This window comes from Marmota flaviventris, chromosome 8, assembly GCF_047511675.1.
Source record: "Marmota flaviventris isolate mMarFla1 chromosome 8, mMarFla1.hap1, whole genome shotgun sequence".
Lineage (NCBI taxonomy): Eukaryota > Metazoa > Chordata > Mammalia > Rodentia > Sciuridae > Marmota > Marmota flaviventris.
In genome coordinates, this window is record NC_092505.1 from 77,674,126 (window position 1) to 77,695,169 (window position 21,044).

General features: G+C 37.8%; 1 protein-coding gene across 5 annotated transcripts in view; it reads right to left on the reverse strand.

Moving 5' to 3' along the window:
- Positions 1-405: 405 nt before the first annotated feature.
- Positions 406-21,044, reverse strand: part of Tmem45a (transmembrane protein 45A) — a 62,346-nt gene continuing 41,707 nt past the window's right edge. For 4 of the 5 annotated variants that reach the window (XM_027943277.2, XM_071615410.1, XM_027943280.2 and 1 more), the window contains 5 exons: positions 17,219-17,411; positions 15,787-15,993; positions 14,323-14,507; positions 7,682-7,827; positions 5,251-5,555 (listed from right to left, as the gene is read on the reverse strand). In XM_027943277.2, coding sequence (XP_027799078.1) covers positions 5,405-5,555; positions 7,682-7,827; positions 14,323-14,507; positions 15,787-15,993; positions 17,219-17,408 — 879 coding nt within the window. In that variant the 5' untranslated portion in view covers positions 17,409-17,411 and the 3' untranslated portion in view covers positions 5,251-5,404. Of the gene's footprint in view, positions 899-5,250; positions 5,556-7,681; positions 7,828-14,322; positions 14,508-15,786; positions 15,994-17,218; positions 17,412-21,044 lie in introns of those variants that run through there. The other variant, XM_027943281.3, reaches the window with a different exon arrangement.

Below are 21,044 nucleotides of genomic sequence, written 5' to 3' on the forward strand. Positions count from 1 at the left end.
TTGACTCTCCACTGAGAGGTATGAAGCCCACAACTGGGAAAGGACCCTGACTTCTGACCCAGGTATTCTATGAAACCTTTTCCTTGCTTTAAGTCCTCACCTACTTTAACCCAGGGGGTGCAGGGTGGCCTTTCACCTTTCTATGGTGTAATGACTTTTTACTCTTACAGCCAACACCACAACTCTCCTTTCCCAGTCTCTGGTGGTCTTGCAACCACGTGTACTGGGGACCATAGCTTTCATCCTGGGAAGATCACACAACTCAAAAGGACATGTGATCTACATTTCTCAGGGGAGGACTCAGGTACTCCAGAGAGAGCTGTGTCACCAAAAGGAATTTCTGTGTCATTCAGCTTCTTGTGCATCACCTAAGAGTGAGGTGTAGCTCAATAACAAAAACAAGGATTTGAGGTGCATGCATTTATTTATCTCTCATTGCAGCAACAAGATAAACATTTATAATTCTGTGTTCAACAACTTAGAAATGGTAGCAAGGCCAGGAACCTTGAGCCTGTCTATAAGGCACATAAAACAAATATGTTTCATAATATGGGCATCAAACGATACGTGATGTGAGAAAATTCACTCTAGCCCCTGATTCTGTGCAAAATGAACTTATCACCCAAAGTATTCTCAAAGCTAAAATAAAACATTTAAACTCAAATACTTTAACTAAATTAGAAATACAAACAACAGTCATCCTCTGCCTGTTGATCTCCAACAAAAGGTCAAAAAACAAAACCATGAGCAAAGACAATGCAAAAGAGAATAGGTTTATCTAGATAGACTAGATGCCCATCAAAATCACATCTCCTCTTCTGATTCTTGTTCTCGTTCAACATTTTTCAGGAGTCCAACTTCTGAGGGGCAGAGCCTCCTAAGTCTAGATTTCACCAACCTGAGGAAACAGAAAATCCTCTCTGTTAGATGATGTTTAAAATGAAAACTGAGAGCATCATTTACCTATAAACCTCCAGATTGTTTGTGTGAATAGGGGAAGCATCCCAAAAAGGAAAATTGTTTTCATTTGGCTTGGAGTTACATGAGCATGATTGTAGATTAAATCAGGTTATAAGTAAAATGATAAAATGTGACTTTCAAATGTAGTATGCTATTATTTAATTGGGCATCAGAAGATAACTTTGATCATTTCTAAAACAAACAAAAGAGAATCTGAAACAGATCAGTGGAGCTTCTCTATCAAAGCCATACCTATCAGTGAATGCAAAAAAAGATGTCCTCCCCTATAAAGGAAAAGCAGGAAGTCACCTCCTTCCCTAGGGCTGGCACCCAAGGCAAGCCCCATGCCAAGTCTGGCTAGAATTCAGCCCTTACTTGTCCCTTCAGAGACGTGCTTGTATGTAGGGCACAGGCCACACTTAACTGCACGAGATGGCCCTGTCCATGATGAATTAAGTTCAGAGAAGTTCTCTTTACCTTGTGACCCTGTCCATAGGTTAAGAGAATCTAAAATGTGGGTTTGTGGAGAGTAGCAGTTTCAATGCTTGACGCTTGAAGTTCTACAGCTTCTTAGCGGCAAAAGCCCCCACAGGCTCTTCACTTCTCTAATGTAATCAAAAGACTATTAATAAGAACTGTGCAAAGCTTTTCCTGTGTATGATTATCATAAGAACATTGCACTGTGACCACATCAATAAAACATAACTTCCAAAAATACATAGAATGTGCAAACAAATTTGATAAACCAAATCACCAAAATTATTCTATTATGAAAAACTCCAACAGCCTATTTTTATCTTGAAACATTTTCTGCCTTCTTCTGATGAAGTTCTGGCCTATCTTATCAATATGTCATGCCTTTCCCTGTGCTCTGGATCCCAGCAAAGCTTCAGTTTACTTGTTTGCTCCCCTAATGCTAGCCAGAGTCTGAACCAATGTCTGTTATGTAATAGTGGCTCCACACACATTTGATAAATCAATGACGCTCATCTGTTCATAGAGGCTAATTATTCTGTCATTTCCAACTCAGCAGACAACAATAACTAGGCAGTATTAGTAACATCTGTTGACTCAAGAACTAAAAGAACTGCTGCAAATCATTACCCTTGATTACTGACTATTGATATTGCTCCCACTGTCCTCAATCCTTCTCTTTCAATTGGCCTTCTCATGAAAGACCAATTCCCTTTGACAAGTCAAAGGCTGAAGAGGATTTCTGTCATTTATTTTTTATTTTTTGAAAACTACATCTTATTTCCAGATGTACACTCCAGGCACATTTTCAACACATGGGAAATGAAATGGATTATTTAATTGAGTAATTTCATTCCTGAAGACTCTGGTGGAAAGTAAAACAATTCATGGCTGCTTCTTACACATTAATTGCATCATAATTTGACTCTTCTCTGGTTCTATCTGCTGTTACTCCATCACCAAGCTGAGACAGTGAGACACCAGGCTCTTTCTGCCAGCTGTAGTTCTAGATTTTGCACATGCAAAAATGCACCAGGGACACATTGAGAGGGTAGTAAAAGGAAGTATAAAAAATTGCTAGTTACTCAAATGGTGCAAAGCCCAGGAACTAAGGTCAGGATACATATGCCATTTTCCTTTCATATATTTTCTTCAATTTATATATGAAACTGCCGAGCTGAGACAATAGGTGCATTTCCAGGAAGCTATCATAAGCACAATTCAGGTATCTCTATTTTGTTCTTCAAAATGGATCACATGAATCATTGCTTGGAATACCAATCTGTAAATAGGAAATAGTCTCCTACTTATAGAAAGGGTCTCCTGAAACAGTTCTGTGCAACAGTAGTGTTTAAAGTGAGATACAGTAAAACATGGAATAAGAATTCCAGATAGTTCCCACCTATAAACTATCATAATAAATAGTGAAGGCACAGGATTGAATGAGGCAATATTTAAACTGTTGTTCTAAAGAGCTGGGAAGTATAGGTTCATCTTCCAGAGATTTGGGGATTCATAACCTAGTTGTGCTTTCGTAATGATCTCTGTGCTATATCAAACAAATTCTGATGTGTGTTCTAACACTTCATCATTTGTGGATAACTTCTGAATCACTCAGGCCCTGACCAGTGGATTTTCAAGGATCTTTACCTTGAAATTCAGGAGTAAATTAACCATTCATGTGACTTCACTGAAAGACACTCATGAATCTTAATAATATATTTTTAGTTGTTGCTAAAGTTTAAATCCAAATAGTTCAGAAAAAAAAATGAACTCTTGTTTTTATCTTACCAATAGCAATATGAGAGCAAACTAAATAGCATATGAAGCATGATTTACAAATATAGACTCCACTTAAGAAGTTCTGAGATCACAGCAAACAAGTGTTTATTGAGCACTTACTATATATATAATTTGTCAGTGTAAAAGAGGTATGGGAATATGAAAAGGGTCTTTGCCACAATACAATACAATATAGCTAGCAGATAAAACAAACACACATGAATTATTGTGGTTTGGATCTTTAAAATCCCCCAAGAAGTCATATGGTAAAGACCTGGTCCCTAGCCATTCATCTTACATTTTGGCAAAGGACTTGTCTACATTTCTCTGAGTTTCAAAGTGATGAACAATTGTGTATAGCAGAGGAAATTTCAAGGCATCACAGACTTCAGACTGTGGCATAGGTACTGATGGAGGCTCTGAGCCAGATTTCTAGAGACAATTGGGAGCATATAAAGCTGAACAGAAAGTTTTGAAAAACTTGCAGTTTGCCAGAAAAGTAGTGTATGTAAAGTTGTGGTCAAGGAGGGTGTAGTTGTTAAAGAGATTTGCACCATCAAAAAGAAGCCAAAAACTTTGCATTGAGACAATAGGAAAGGTGCCTTGAGGGCGCCTCAGGAATCAATGAGACTCTACCAGTTGCAGGTTCAAAGGTTTAAAAATGTAAGCCTTTCATTGCATGAGAGCATCTGGGTCCCATGAGTACACAGGGCCAAACAGCAAGTTATTTCCTCAGGATTTGTTTTACTGTGCTCAGCCATCTGGGCATTTTGAGGACACTGCAGCTATGGTCCAAGTGGACCTAGCTACTGCTTGAGTTAGCAGAAGACTTTGGCATCATCCATGTGATGGTGGTTTTGTAGTCATGCAGAAAGAGCTGTGGGATTCCACCAAAATTTCAAAGAAGACCTGAGAGTATAGGTAGTGTGAGTCAGAATCCATACAGGTATCCCCTGAGAAGGTGATGCATATAGCTATAAGCATGAAGCTGAAGCTGCATTGGAGACCCCAGGAAGTTAGAGATGCCAGGAATGTGAAGCACCTGCCAAGGGTGGCTGCAGGCAATAAGCAAAGCTACCCCACAATAGTGTCATGTTGGCTGCAGCCACTAAAGCCATAGGGGTGCGACTGTCCCAGTCTTTTGAAGCTCACATCATGGTACCATGTGCTCCAGATACTGGACATGGAACTACAGAATTTAATATTTGCCCTCTTGGGTTTCAGTCTTGATTTTGTCTCATCCCTTTGTTCTAGTCTCCATTTCTCCTATTTGGAATGGAAATGTTTACTTTGTACCATGATATATTGGATATATGTAACTTTATTTTGACATTTACAGGGACTCTCAGCTAAGAGTTTGCTTGGCTTCTCAGAGGAGACTTTGGATTTAGACCTTTGAGCAATACTGGAACTGTTAAGACTTTGAAGATTCTTGCAGATGGTATTGCAATGGATGGATATTGCAATATTGTGACTGTATATTGCATGTGAGATGGACATGAGCCTTAGGGGCCCAGGAGAAAAATGTTATGATTTGGATCTTAAATGTCTCCCAAAAGCTCATGTTAAAAGCTTTTCCCCAGCTGATGGTACTATTGGGAGTTGGTAGAACATTTAGGAGGCAGGTCTAGTCGGAGGAAGTAGGTTATTGGGGATGTGCCCTTTAAGGGTACATTGGGACTATTGACCTTTCCTCTCTCTTTGCTTCCTAGCTGCCCTGAGATTAGCAGCTTTGCTCCCTCATCATGCTCCCCATCACGATGTTCTGTCTCACCTCAGGCCTAAAAGCAATGAAGCTAGCTGCCCATGAACTGAAATCTCTGAAACCTTGAGCAGAAATAAATCTTTCTTCTGTTAAGTTGTTTGTTTCTGGTATTCTGTCACAGTGATGGAGAGCTGACTGATCAGCATCATGGTAGTCAACTTCACCAGATAGATCACAACTTTTAAAATGTCTGGTGGAGAATAAATTGATTAAAAAAAAAAACTTAGGAAAGGGAGACAAGCAAGGGCTAGAGGAATCACAGAAGCATCCATAGAAGAGATATGCATTTAATGTGAATATACCAGGAAGAGGGAACTGTCTGGTCAAAAAGATTAGAATAGCATGTGGTGGGGAAAGGGAGAGGTTGAAAAATAAGAATGTAGTTTCTGGTTTATAGAAAATAGCAAGGGAATAAGAAGTTCATTAGGTGTCTGAAGATTTTTGAAACAGGAAGAGACAGTAGTCTTCTTTTGGCTCTGGAGAGGAGCTGACATGAGGTAGAGAATTTCCTTGAACTCTGGCACTGTTCCAGGAGGCTGCCCAGCCCCTAAGGAGATGAGGCCCAGATGTCAGCCTAGAACAACAGAGGAAGAAGTCAAGTTTCACTCAGTGGCAGAGCCAGCCTTAACAAAGAGCTCATCGCATATTTAGGTGAATGAGAAAGCAGAATTACACAGTACCCAGGAAAGTACAGATCAAAGTGGTCTGACCCAAACCCTAAGGGACATCTGGGAGCTGGGCAAGGGGATAGTTTCTTCAGAGCCACAGTGCCAGAGTGGCTTCAGCAGTAAATCACAAAGAAGCACAGAGCAGGAGGGGTTACCTAGGATTCATGTCTAGAGAGAGTGGAAAACTGGTTCCAGCACAGGCTGAGACACCACTGAGCCTACAAGCAGCCACTAGGCTAAATCGGATAGTAGGAATCTAGAGAAACTGATAGATGTGTTAGCCACTATCCACATAGATAATTGAATTAATTTTAAAAAGTTAAGATTTTTTAGTTACACATGGACACAATATCTTTATGTTTATTTATTTATATGTGGTGCTGAGGATCAAACCCAGTGCCTCACACATGCAAAGTAAACACTCTGCCACTGAGCCACGACCCCAGGCAGAATTTAAAATTAATGTGGCACTAATCCCATTTTCATGTGCCCAGTAGCTAGTGGCTACCATACTGAACACTAGATTTAGAACACTGCAGGCAGAGAACATTTTAATCAGTGCTCAAGTCCAAAGGATTAGGTGCTGAAGCTTTCATGCCTGGTAATTGGCATCAGCCAAGTCAGTTGTGGCTTGGCACCAGCTGCCTTGGAGAGAAGAGCCATGACAACTACTTTTAATTCCTGCTCATCTTCCAGCTTCAGCTTAAGTTTTGATGGTGAGTAGCCTGCTCCAAGCTCTAACAGCACTTTATTCTTCTATTTCCGTTCATTGTACTGCATTTTCATCATCTCTCTAATTTAGTGCCATCTACAGGACTAAAATTCCTCAAAGACCAGGTCTAGAGTCTACACCTCATTCATTTTTTTTAATACCAAAGGAGGAGGAGAAGGAAAAGGAGGAGAAGATCAAGAACAGCAAGAAGACAACAGCAATTATTGAATTCATATTATGTCTTGAGCCATTAAAATACACAATCTCATTTAGGTACTCTTATTAACCCTGCTTTGTAAACAAAAAAAATTGAGATTTAGGGATCAATTGACCTGAAGTAATACCACCAAGTGATACAAGAGTGAGGAATATGCTTTCTTTTCAGTCTATTTCTCCTCACCTGTTCATGGAATGTTGTATCAGAATTCTTATTTAAAAAAAAAAAAAAAAGCTTGTGTCACTCAACTTTTAGAAATATTAGAATCAATGACAAATTAACCAAGCACTCAAATTTAATGGGACTCATACAAATTGGTTAAAAACAAACAAACAAAAGTCTCCAAGCTTAAGGAGTGTGTTCTGGATTGGATCTGGAATGTCTCATGTGTTCAGAGGTGGGGCCTTTTGGGAAGTGACTGAATCATGCAAACTCTAACTTCATCAGTAGATCAATCCACTGATGGCTGAAAGGACTAGTTGGAGGAAGTAGGTCACTGGGGGCATATCCTGGAAGATTTTGCCTTCTCTCTGGCCCCTTCCTCTGGCCCTCATTCTGCTTCCCAGCTACCATGAGCTGAGAAGCTTTCTTCTGATGTGCCTTTGCACCAGTGTTCTGCCTCACCTCAGGCCCAGAGCAATGGAGCTGGCCAATCGTGGACTGGATTCTCTGAAATCCATGAGCTATAAAAAATCTTTCCTCCTTTAAGTTGTTGGTATCAGCTATTTTGGTCACAGAGATGAAAAACTAACAAAAGGTGCTATAGTTAAAGTGTGTGAGCATGGTTAAATGGAAGATTCACTGCAGATGAGGTTACACCATTCACAAGAGGGAACAGCATATGCAAAGATATGTAGGCCCAGAAGAGTGCTGTCAGTGGCACAGCAGAGACACCACTGAGCTATTCCAACTTTAAAACAGCACATATGTATTCTTTAAGTGGCAGTTTCTGTGTTTGATAATTTTTTGCTATGCTACCCTGTCTTATAGGATGGTACGGAATAAAATCTTCTTTTGAATTTTAAGTTGAACACTGTGAAGTGTTGACCATCAGATAATACACCAAGAAAGGAAACGTCCATGAACAAAATTCACTAACTTACCAGGTGACAAAAGCATAATTCACTCCAATGATGATATAGGCCAATGCATAATGCCAACAAAAGCATATGGTGAGAAACATACTGTTGTCATGATCCACCAGATCCCATGCAGGACCTCCACTGGGGGGATACAGGACAAAACCAATCTGCAATTTAAAACAAAATTGCACATATTAAAATAACCAGCCATATTCTTAAAAATGTGCATTTCTAATTGCTTAACTAAGATAACTCACTAAGTTGTCACAGAAAAAAAAAAAAAACATCAAGCTCAGTTGCTTGTTTAGTAACATATAGACAGTATCCACCAAGTCATATTTTTGGAAATAAAAATTAAAAGGACATTTACTAATTAATTTTCAAAATAAGAATAATAATTCTCTCGGGGGATGGGTGGTCTTTCCAAATGTCTTAGGTTTCTACATTGTGCAGTTCACTCTGTTATTTCAGAATTAGAGTCCAAAAAGGTTTTAAAAGAAATAAATTCCCATGGATAACATTATACTTAAGGGTGAAAGAAAGTTTTCCCTTTAAGACCAGGAACAACACATAGATGTCAGCTTTCATCACTTCTATTCAACATTGTACTAGAAATTCTAGCCAGAACAATATGCAAAGAAAATTAAAAATACTCATTAGAAAGGAAGAAGTAAAACTATATATATTACAAATGATATGATCTTGTATATAGAAACATCCTTAAGAATCTGCTCCAAAATAAGTGAGTTTAAAATATTTGCCAATACAAAATCATTAGATACTCTTTTTTTAAGAGAGAGAGAGAGAGAGAGAGAGAGAGAGAGAGAGAGAGAGAGAGAATGAGAATGAGAATTTTAATATTTATTTTTTAGTTTTCGGCGGACACAACATCTTTGTTGTATGTGGTGCTGAGGATCGAACCCGGGCCGCACGCATGCCAGGCGAGCACGCTACCGCTTGAGCCACATCCCCAGCCCCAAGATACTCTTTTAAATATAAAAATCACTCACTGCACCTTTCTTTTAGATTTTTTTTGTAGTTGTAGATAGACATCATGTCTTTATTTTTCTAACTAATTTTTTATTTATATGACAGTGGAATACATTATAATTCTTATTACACATATAGAGGACAATTTTTCATATCTCTGGTTGTATACAAAGTATATTAACACCAACTCATGTCTTTATACATGTACTTTGGATAATAATGTCCATCACATTCCACCATCATTTCTAACCCCATGTCCCCACTCTCTTCCCCTCCCACACCTCTGCCCTACTTAGGGTTCCTCTATTCCTCCCATGCTCCCCCCCTCCCTACTCCACTATGAGTCAGCCTCCTTATATCAAAGAAAACATTTGGCATTTGGTCTTGGGGATTGGCTAACTTCACTTAGCATTATCTTCTCTAACGCCATCCATTTACCTGCAAATACCATGATTTTATTCTCTTTTATTGCTGAGTAATATTCCATTATGCCCCATTTTTTAAATCCATTCATCTACTCAAGGGCATCTAGGTTGGTTCCACAATTTAGCAATTGTGAATTGTGCTGCTATAAACATTGATGTGGCTGTGTCCCTATAGTATGCTGTTTTTAAGTCTTTTGGGTATAGACTGAGGAAAGGATAGCTTGGTCAAATGGTGGTTCCATTCCTAGTTTTCCAAGAAATCTCCAAACTGCTTTCCATATTGGCTGCACCAATTTGCAGTCCCACCAGCAGTGTATGAGTGAACCTTTTTCCCCACATCCTCACCAATACTTATTGTTGTTTGTCTTCATAATAGCTGCCATTCTGATTGGAGTGACTCAAAATGGATCAAGGACTTAGGAATAAAACCAGAGACTCTGCATCTAATAGAAGAAAAAGTAGACCCTAATCTCCATCATGTGGGATTACGCCCCAACTTCTTTAATAAGACTCCTTTGGCGCAAGAATTAAAATCAAGAATCAATAAATGGGATGGACTCAAACTAAAAAGTTTCTTCTCAGCAAAAGAAACAGTCTGTGAGGTGAATAGAGAGCCTACAGAAAGGGAGCAAATCTTTACCCCTCACACATAAGATAGACCACTAGTCTCTAGGGTATATAAAGAACTCAAGGGCTGGGTTTGTGGCTCAGTGGTAGAGCTCTCGCCTAGCATGTGCAGGGCACTGCGTTCAATCCTCAGCACCATATAAATGTAAAATAAAGATATTGTGTCCACCTAAAACTAAAAAAGAAATAAATATTTTAAAAAAAGAACTCAAAAAGCTAAGGACACCAAAAAAAAAAAAATAACCCAATCAATAAATGGGCCAAGAACCTGAACAGACACTTCTCAGAAGATGATATATAATCAATCAAAAATTTTATGAAAAAATATTCATCATCACTAGCAATTAGAGAAATGCAAAGCAAAACCACTCTAAGATTTCATCTCATGCCTTTATTTTTATTATTTATTTTTGTATCTGGTGCTGAGGATAGACCCCAGAGCCTCACACATGCTGGGTGAGCGCTCTGCCACTGAGGTACAGCCCCAGCCTCAACTCACTGCACTTTTATCTGCTGCCCTAATTTGCTTTCTAACCTGAAATTCTAAGAAAAAAAAAATGCCTGCAACTTTTTTTTGCTATATCTTGTATGCCACTCCTGATCATCTGTTTTTGATTAGTTTAAGCTCATTAGTATCACATTTCAATCATAAATAACTATCTTCTCTAATAAGCAATAAGTCAGGGACCAACATTCTATAGTTGAGTGTAAATTTCCTATTTTTTAAAGAAATTTTTAACCAATCATTTATTTCAACACTATAAGCCTATACAAGTGTTTGATCTGAAGTATCAGACCTCAGACAGCTACTGCTTAGTTGGGTCTTTTTGACATTATAGAATGAGTTTTTGTCTTAAAGACAAAACAAGGCTGGTTTTAGTTAGGGGAGAGGGTGGTATTGGAGCTGGAAGACACAGAGGAAACAACTGTCCAAACTAACAAGAAGTGACAACAACAGGGACAGTTTCCACATCCTCTGCATGTACCTCGGCTTAAGGAGGATGAGAAGGAGATTGGGAGGGGCAAAGCACAAGGTGAGCTATTGACATATTCTCCCATACAGAGCCACGAGGAAAACATGACTCATGGAATGCAGGGACCTGAAGAATTTTATTTTTGAAATTGCATAATGTGGTTAAGTTATTGAGAAAACATTTTAAATATAAACTGGTTCAGGAAGAAAACCAGTTTTCATAGATTGGGAGGGAAATTCCCACTCATTTGAATATTACACAATAACTTGATTGCATACTAGTTTATTCTTAGTATTAGCCACACATGGAGAAGTGGTAAGAAGAAATATATGATGAAAAGAAAATCACAACATAAAATTGTTAGCTTAAGACAGAGTCTTGGCCATAAACATCCTGGAAATTTTTTGTTTCAGAGGAATCTAAGAGTGGGAGAGTTACTATGGCTAAACTGACATTTTTATTGGTGTGTGTGTTTTTACACTGGAATCTCATTTTTCCCTTTTCACAGTGTGTTTTCACTTTTTCTAAGGCTCCAGAATTATTCAGATTGGCCACCAGGCCTAACAGGAAACTGGTGTAGACATATTGGTAGGTGAAAACACTTCCAAATAATCATAGAGTTTTGTCTAGTCTTTTTAATCTCAAAACTCTTCCTTAGAAAAGCTTTTGAAGAAATATGAAAACATTTCTTTGTCAAAAGGGGGAAATTAAGCCAACTTATTCTCAGTTGAGATATATACATCTTCCTCCATCAGACTTAATTAATCATTAATTATTAACTGAAATTGCATGATGTGGTTAACTTATAAAGATAAGAGCAAAACTAAGTTCTATGCTCCTCATGAATCACTTATTAGTTCTACTCTTATTTTTATAATTCATTCCTTCAACTCTCTTTGGAGTTCCCTTTTGTTCTTGCTATATTTATGTGAACATTAAGCTCTTTAACAAAATTGATCTAGTAAATATATGTGTACATTTGGATCCTAAATGTCCCCCAAAGGTTTAAGTGGTAAAGACTTGCTCCCAGGGTAGAGCTACTGAGAGGTGGTGAAGCCTTTAGGATGTGAACTGTGGTGTGAGGCCCTTATACCACTGGAGGCATATATTCAAGGGAGATTATGGGACTTTGGTCTCTTCTTCTTTTTCTCTTTCATTTCCATATCATGAAGTGAGTAGCTTTGCTCCCCAACATGTTCCCACCATGATATGCTACCTTCCCACATGGACCAAACTGATCATGGACTTCAACTTCTGAAACTATGGGTCAAAATAAACCTTTTTTTCTCTTTTTAGGTTGATCAGTTCAGTTTGTTACAGTAAAGGAAAGCTGATTAATACAATGTAGAATCTGAACTCAACAAATAAATGATATACTTTCTTTTCAAATACATTGAGTTTTTTTTTTGTTTGTTTGTTTTACAACCACTGACATCAGGCTATATCCCAAAGAAAGTCTCAACAGGACTCAAAGAAAACATGTTATCTGACCACAGAGCAATTATATTAGAAATGAATAATATTAAGAAAAAGAATACATTTGAAAACTTAAAAGTATTTTCCTCAGACTAAAGGTATAATTCAGTGGTCAGCATGTGCTTACTATGCATGAATGTCCTGGATTCAATCCCCAGCACCACACACATAAGGAACATAAGTTAATAGGAATGTAAGTGGAAATGGCAACATTCAAAATAACCCAAAAGGGCAGCTATAGTAGTATTGAGAGGGAAATTTATAGCCTTAAATGTATTTATCTTAAAACAAGAAAGATTGAGAATGAATGAGGATCATCATTCAACTGAAAAAAAGAGAGAAGCAAAAGATAGCATGACAAGGAAGCAAACCTGAAAATGAGAAATTGAAAAGATCGTAATTATCATATATATCTTTAAACGGACTTCTAAGACAGTGAGAGATCAATCAGATGAAAAAAATAGGAAAATAAAATATACAAATGACAAAATTTAGGAGTTCCAAGAGTCTGGTTCCATCCCACAACAACAATTCATAACTGACTGCTCTGGACCTAGAACCAACATGCAGATAGCTCAGCTCTATTTCTGCTGTGCATTTCTGTTCTGCATCTGGCCCCCAAGATTCTTTTCCTGTGTTTGTTTTGCTTAAGTGTAGTCTAATGTTTTTTTTTTACTTTATTATTTATTTTTATTTCTTTTAAAATTTTTCTTTTCCTTTTTATTTTCTAGGATTTCAAAATGTTTTATCTGTCATTGTTATATGTCTGGAGCAGATAAGATAAACTCTGTCATAAACTCATTGTGTCTTCTTAAGCAGAAGTTATCTTATTAAAAAATGTTTTACATAACATTCTATTTATTCAATGAGTGTTCCCACTAGAAAACTAACACGCAGCTTATATTTAACAGCCTTAGTTCTTAAATAATCTAACATATAACTTCTGTATAAGAGCTGGTTAAATTACCAGTTATCACCTTCGTCACATTATGGGTATTTGTCTTTTTTTTCTGTAATACTTTTTCAAAATGACCCTTTAATGTATCCCCTCCTTGCTCCAACAACAGCCTTTCTACTCCCTGACATATTTATTTATTTTTAATTTTTTTAGTTGTAAATGCACTCAATACATTTATTTATTTATTTATTTATTTATTGATTGATTGATTGATTGTAATGTGGTGCTGAGGCTTGAACCTAGTGCCTCACACATGTTAGGTAGGCACTTTACCACTGAGCTACAGCCCTAGCCCCTCCTTGACATATTGAAATGCCACATCTTTCCTACCCTGTTTTGACCATTATAATTCTCCTTTCCTCACCTCCCAATGCTGTCTTATTATTTGTCATATGACATACAAATCTCTGAAATAACTTCATCATGCCAAAGTTTTCTGCTCTCTGGTAACTAAACATCTCTTCTAAGAAGGTTTCCCTAATTAAACCACATTCTTTTTCCATCCCAGACTTTCTTTACATCTACATTTGTGTATTAGATAATGATTTATGAGACTTTACAAAATATATATCCACTGACCTGAATTCATACTTTCGACAACACACCATGATTATGGAGTTGACATCATAAAGTGGAAAAAGCCTGGAATTTGTTGTTGTCAGACAAATCCAGATTCAAATCCTCACTCCTCTTATAGTGTGAGCTTGAGAAAGTAACTTAGTCTCTCTGAATCTTCCTGTCGGTAAATTAGAAATGATAGTACCTAACTTCCAGATTGTTGTAAAGACAGAATAAAATCATGTGTGCATAAAAAATCCAGCACCATGGCCAACATATAGTTGTTTCTCAATAAATAAATATTAGTTTCCTCTTTCCTGCCTCCCATGTATTTTTCAAGCTTACTATCCATTAGGCTTTAAGTAGTTTTAGCATCATGATCTGCTTCTGACTAACAGCATCAGCTCAGAGTTCTCACATATTCAGATGTGTGAGGAAGAATTACACACCTAGATTCCTGCCCAGTTGCTCTGACAATGATCCCAACAGAGACACTGAGTATTTGAAGAACATCACTTCTCAGAGGCCCACATTCTCCCTACAGACAACACACTGGAAGGAAATTTCTGGAGCCTAGAGCAAATTGCCCTATCAAATAAGAACAGAAACTATAGGTAGAGATGATGGGTAGATTAGCTGGAGACCCCTACTCACCTGCCAGAACCAGCTCCCCTGTAGCAGGATGAGGCTTGACCGCAGGAGTTCCAGAAGTACATTGTTCCGTATGAGGAACTCCATGAAGGCCACCAGGGCTGTCAAAAAGATGGCCAAGAACAGCAGCTGGTGCACAAAGATGTCCAGCATTTCCCGGCCATGAGTGTGGTTGTAGAAGATAAAAGCTAATTGAGGGAGGGAAACAGTTTGTTTTTGTCAATGAAACCAAATGCTGCCCACTGCTTGTCTCACTCCCTCTCTCTGCCCACAGAAGTTTCTATACACACACAATTGTCCAAAAATCATGTCCCCACTGCTGCTCACCAGAATGCATTCTTGCATTTTTGGAGTCATCGCTGCCTCCTCAGAATCGAATATTTTCCCTTCTCGAACCTTTACTCTGTCTTCTAACACACCATGACATTCTCCACTAACTAAATTTTAAATCACCATCTATACAAGATGATGAATAATAAATATGATAGGGCAGAGAGCTGTAATTAAGGTGACTACAGAGAAGAGCAGGCTGAAGCTGAAGCCTTGCTCTGAGGAACCAGCTCAAGGAAGAAAGAAACACATCCATAAGTCACAAGGGTGGACCTTCCAAGTATGACAAGTTTACCTAACTGCATTTTTTTTTTTTTATTCCACGGACAGATTCCACCTCCATCCTAATCATTTTACTTTAGATAAAATGGAAAAGATGTTCGTTCAAAACATAGTAACACCTGGAGAGAACAAGAACCACACTTCTGGTTGTTGGCACCCATCTTTCATTCAGCTCTATTCTCAGAGGATTAGGCAGAAGTTCTTATCTTCATATGTGGGAGGAAAGGGAGGCATTTGGGGCTTTTGTAGTTCCATAATCAGTCTATTTCTTTTATATGTAATAAATGAAAATAAATCAGTAAACACTCGCTTTTACTCCCCACCCCCTCTCACACAAACAGGAAAACAATTGAACAAAGCCTATTATTTTTCATGAACCTCTCAAAATTAGGACCTCAAATTTTTATGTTACTGAATTTTTTCAATTCTACTAATCATATTAGAGCAGAGGTTTACTTTATCAGTATTTTAAAAGCTGATTAGTAGACAGTGGAAGCCTTTCTGCTTTGAGTGATTGACCTATTTTGGGATATTCATATACCATGACTCTGAATTCAGTTTTCAGAATTCAGTGGAAATAAAAATCTACAGGACAACCTGTAAGGAATCATTACAGGTGATTCTTTTAAGACAGATGTGAAATGTGAATAAAACATTCTTGAACGACTGTCCTTGCCCAATTCTACTAAACAGGTCAGGAGGGAAGGTCTTTGGCACCCTACCTAGGACATCAAACATCCCATTACAGCTCCCCCAATCACAGCTGCAACAAGACAGCAAAGATACATTGTTATAAAGGGTCACACAAACACCCACTAACAGAGAAAAGGACAGGAAAATACCACCCATACTTACCCTCCACAAATAAGGCATTTGACAACATTAACTTGGTTAAGGAGACTGGAAGTGAACCGATGGTGAAACATAAGATGTTAGCCACACCCAGCATCCCAAAAAAGAAATACATGGTGAAGTGATGCCAGCCGAGGAGTTGGTTCCACTGGCCTTCTTTATATAAGGTCAGGTAGGGCCCTCCAGGAATAAACTGTTCCCCAGCCATGCCTGTAGAGAAACATGGCAGTTTTAGCAACCCTCTCCACAATTTTCCCCAACATGCATGAAGAGGCAAGAGGACGTGTGCAATGACTATTCCAATCTACTGACTTCCTTACATCATTAATTCTTCTCTTGGAGCTATTTCCTAACAGCCTAGCACTGATGCTTTACCCTTATTTTACAGGTTCAAATGCTGATTTGGACCACTTTTCATAAAAGAACGCCATATGAATCAAACAGCTATTTCATATATTCAATGCTGATGATTTTAGTTCAACTACCTATTCCAATCTAATGACTAAAGTAAATCCTGAATGATTTGGGAGTTTATATTTTCAAGGTCAATATTATAAAGGCTAATTACTTCCTTCCTGGATACTGAATCTTTGAGTAGTTGCCACAAAGTAGGGAGTTGTCCTTGATTCCCAGTAAAAATGCTAAAGAATTCAGCTTTTCTCCTAATTAAGGATAACTGAGAAGGCCCAGATAGAGAGTATGATCTAAGTCAGTTATGCGTAAGTTTAATTTTCTCAGTGATGCTGCTTTATTTGTTAATCTCTTTGGAAATAGTTGCACTTCAATTTGATGGCCATAGCAAATACCTGGTGTAGAAAAAATCTAATGGGAAAATGGGAGGCTTTACCTTTTACAGAGGAGAGACTGCAGTGGAACTCTAGAAACATAGAATGCTTCACAGAATCCTGAAAGGCAATGGGAGGTCCTTAAGAAGCTACCTGCCTTAACCTTCTCCAATTCAGAAAAACAGAAAAAAGGATGAATGTGTGAAGCAAGGTCTTCCTCAGCCCTGACCCCTTTCTACAGCCTATTGGCAACAATTTATTACTGAAAATTTCCCATGATCACTTGATTATTTTGGTATCATTTGTTAGGGTTTGGTATTATTTGGTATCATTCCTGTTAGGGTTTTTTTTTTTCTCATGAATCTGAACAATTCATAACAATTATTTCAGAGGCTCCAATCCATTCTATAAGGGCAATTTACCTTGACCGGAGAAGTAAATTAACTACTAAGGCTAATTCATTAAGGACCAGGGCTTTGTGTGAACATGAAGTATTACCTATCTAACAAATTATATAAGATAGACACTATAATCAGAATATGTATTGAGATTTTTTAATACAAATTCATTTTAGTGATTTTGTAATTTTGCTTCTCTTTGCATATGAAAATACTCAGAAGGAGAAAATAAAACAGAAATGGTCCACTCACCAGTAAAAGCCATGGCAACTATTACAACTCCCTCCAAAATTTCTACTCGATGGAATAATGCTTTGGAACTAAGGTAGCAGGTCCGCTTGTGCTTTTTGCAGACATACTTGAGAAGAGTCTTTGTACTCCACCAAAGGCCCATGACAAAGAAGAAGGTTCCAGGGAGGGCATGACCTCTGAAACTCCCCATGACCTACAAAGATAAGAACATCCAGAAGACAGACATTTCATTTCTGGAACCTGGCCAAAACATCTTTTGTCCCCACAGAGTATACTGACTTCTGATGATCATGGGTGCATAGTAGAGCCACTACAATGACAACAATACCAATAAAAGAAAACCAATGTCTGCATTCACGGAACAGTTATCATGCATCTTAGACACCATGTTAAGTATTTTACATGCCATCTCAAACTTACTTTTTGAGACATACTCACAAATGAAGAATTATACCATTTTCAGTTGAGATACAGGTTTAGAGAAGTTAAATGACTTGCCCAGATCTCACAACTATTATGCAAATGTTTTGTTGTTTTTATCATAGAGTTCAAAAGGATTTCTTAAAAAGTTAGTATGAACTTCATCATACAGTTGCCCTTTAAGCTTATTTAAAGGAAAGTAATATGAAACTATGATCTTTTTGTTTAAAATTTGAAATGATATGAAACTACCAACAATTTTTTTTGAAGATTCAAGGTTTCAAAATATCAAGAAACCAGTGTGTGAAGGAGACCACCAATGTCTATTAGAGATTGCTAATGCTCCTCCCCACACTTTCTCAGCCTCTCCTCCAGTTGGATTGGAACCTTGGTTTTAGTTCTGGCTTCTCTGGGTTGAATTGGTACACATCACTTACAGGCTGTGTCAGTAAAGTGCATGTGATTTCTCTTTCTCTACTCTTGCCTTTGCACCTGGGCATGGCATTTGTACAACAGAGAGGACTGGCAACCAACCTCCTCCAGATTTTGCAAAAAGCAATGTTCTACGTGCATAAGCTATTGAAATTTTGAGGTTTATTTTTAAAACAGCTTAGCTCTGCCTGGCCAGATGCATACTGAATTTTATTTATAGTATTGTCACATCGTAATCACCTCTGACTGATAAACAGAAGTAGTCTCTGTATTTGATTAGTACTACAGAAAACCAGTCTTGAATTTTGTGCATTTTTAATTATGAAAGCAGTCCTTTGTTTAAAAAACATATTATACTATCAACAGAATCATGAAGAGACAACCCCTTGGGTCATTTCCACAATCCTCTAACATAACGGGAAGCTTTGAGGGAAACCATGAATCTGATCCTTATACTACAAATCTCAAATCTCCAACCAAGACCCCAGTTGGTTATTGCAGTGCACTCTTGAATCATCTAAGCCATCTAAGTGTCAGACTCTATACACCACACAGTGGTAAGAACAGATTTTTGTTCTGACACTTTTGTTGTGGTTTGAGGCATGTTACTTAACTTCACTGAGCCTTAGTTCTTAATAAACGAAGGAGGTAGACCACAACGATATTGGGAGTTCCTGCTCTAACAGTATCTGATTCATTATCCTAATCACCATTTTATCATAGTATTACAGAATGCACCTGTTTGTTTTAGTCTAAGCAACCATATGAGGCTGAAAATTATTTCCCTGCAAATTGAAAAATGTCCTTTAACTTTTCTAGAATAGAATTTTAAATGATTGAAGAGCTTTAAACATTTTCCTTAGTACAGGAAACACTTGTAGGAATTTAGCCTGCAGATACACTTGGAACTACAACAACCAAATTAGAACAACATAAATGTCAAAAATCAGCATAAAAATTAAATTTATTCACTTCTTAAAATACCATTTTCAAATAACTTAAATGATGGGTGATTAAAAGGATAGAATAAAAGAATAGTATAAAAAATGAGGGGCAGAGGTTTTAGATTCAGACTGAGTAAATTCAAATATGAACTATCATTTATGAGATACATGGTTTTTTGTCAAATTACTTAACCTTTTTAGTGCCTCAGTTTCTTTTTCTGTTAAATGGGACAAATAGCTGAACCCACCTCATAAAATAAAAATGAGCTACTCCAAAGCAAATTACATACAAAACTAACAAATAAGCTTGTGCTATACTCAGCTCACCTCAAACTACTAGAGTAAAACAAAGGAAATACAAAATGAACAAATCTACTTGGGTACTAATACAGAAAAGCAAGAGGCTTCCCAACATTTCTCTGACAATGATTCATGTGCTGCCTATAACATTTCATCTGCTATTGCCTTAGAGAGTTACTTGGCTATTCTATAGTGATCTTCTTTACTGTAATTAGAGAATAAACTCATTGAAAGCAGGGACTATAAATCTATTCTTTCTAGTTCCCATTGGACCTGGGTAGTGTTGTATACTATAAAGTTCTAAATGAACAAGAGTAACTCTGTTCTTATAATACAAGATCAATTACTTACATGACATCTCTACTCTGAGGTCCCAAAGGCCATCTCATACTCAGCATACTCCAGAATGAACTAATCGTCTTATCTACCCACCCACTACAAGAAAGGAACTTTTGGCCAGTTACTTCTTTTGGTTAACAACACTGCCTCCGGAGCTGAGGTTGTGGCTCAGTGGAAGAGCGCTCATCTACCATGTGCGAGGCCCTGGGTTTGATCCTCAGCACCACATATAAATAAATAAATGTCCAAATACAATTAAAAAACAACAACAACACTGCTTCCATGCAGTTACCCAAAACCAAAATATGAAAGTCTTCCCAGAGTCAGTCTATTTCCCTAAAAACTAATTAATCATGAGACGTATTACCTTGGCCTAACTTTAATTCTTCCTTGCCCCAAACTCAGCTGACTTCTCATATGCTCAAGGAAATCCTCTCCAATGACCCAAACAGGGTGGGCCCTGTTACACCTTCTCAGGAAACCAGCTCTGACTTTAATGGATTCTTTGTGTGATTAGTTATAGAAGATCAGTCCCCCCTCATTAGCCTCTTTGACCGTATTATGAGAGTCTGTATAACCAATAATTGGGGACCCTGTAAAGTTAGATGACTGAATCACATTTTTTTCCCCTGAGGCTCCCCAGTATATTAAAAACTGAAAGAAAATGCCAAACAGGGTTATAAAAATTGTTGCCTTTAAATGTTTAGAATTACTTTGTAAATATTTTGAACATAGAAGTAAAACATGCCACCTATGTCATGGAAAGCAGGAAACCACCAGGACTCTTGATGAATGTGCAGCTCTATGCCAAATAGACCTCCATACCCAACTCCATGACCATGCCCCACAGACTGAAAGGACCAACATCTGTCAGCACGCCCACTGGAATGTGACAAGGAGGCCATGGGAAGCGGCTGACAGTTTTTAAAGAAAGCTGTGAAGTGATTCAGATGGGGCAAAAAAATGAGTCCTTCCTACTTCAGTTATAGGACTTTTGTATCTTAGGCCTTTTAAACTGAAACAATATGGTGGTCCCATTCTTTCTATGTTTAAAAGGCTCAAAGTCAAAGTCCCAACAGGTTTGCTATATTCACCTGACTAAGGGATCCAACACAGATCCAGTTATTTCTGGCAATGAAAATGGCATTCATTTTACTTCACATTCATTGTAGAAAGAAAAAATTGCCCACATCCTCAAACATCACTTCACTCTAATCTTTTAGAAACCACTGCCCATCAATCTTGTTCCTTGTTTACTATCAACTACAAGTCCATCTTAGTCCTTGTAAAAATTAAGTACAGTAGGCGAGTTTGACAAGATCTAAATCCACTGTAGGCACATTCTCTTGGGGTGGGGGGGGGAAACCACACAATTTCTTTATTTACCCAAA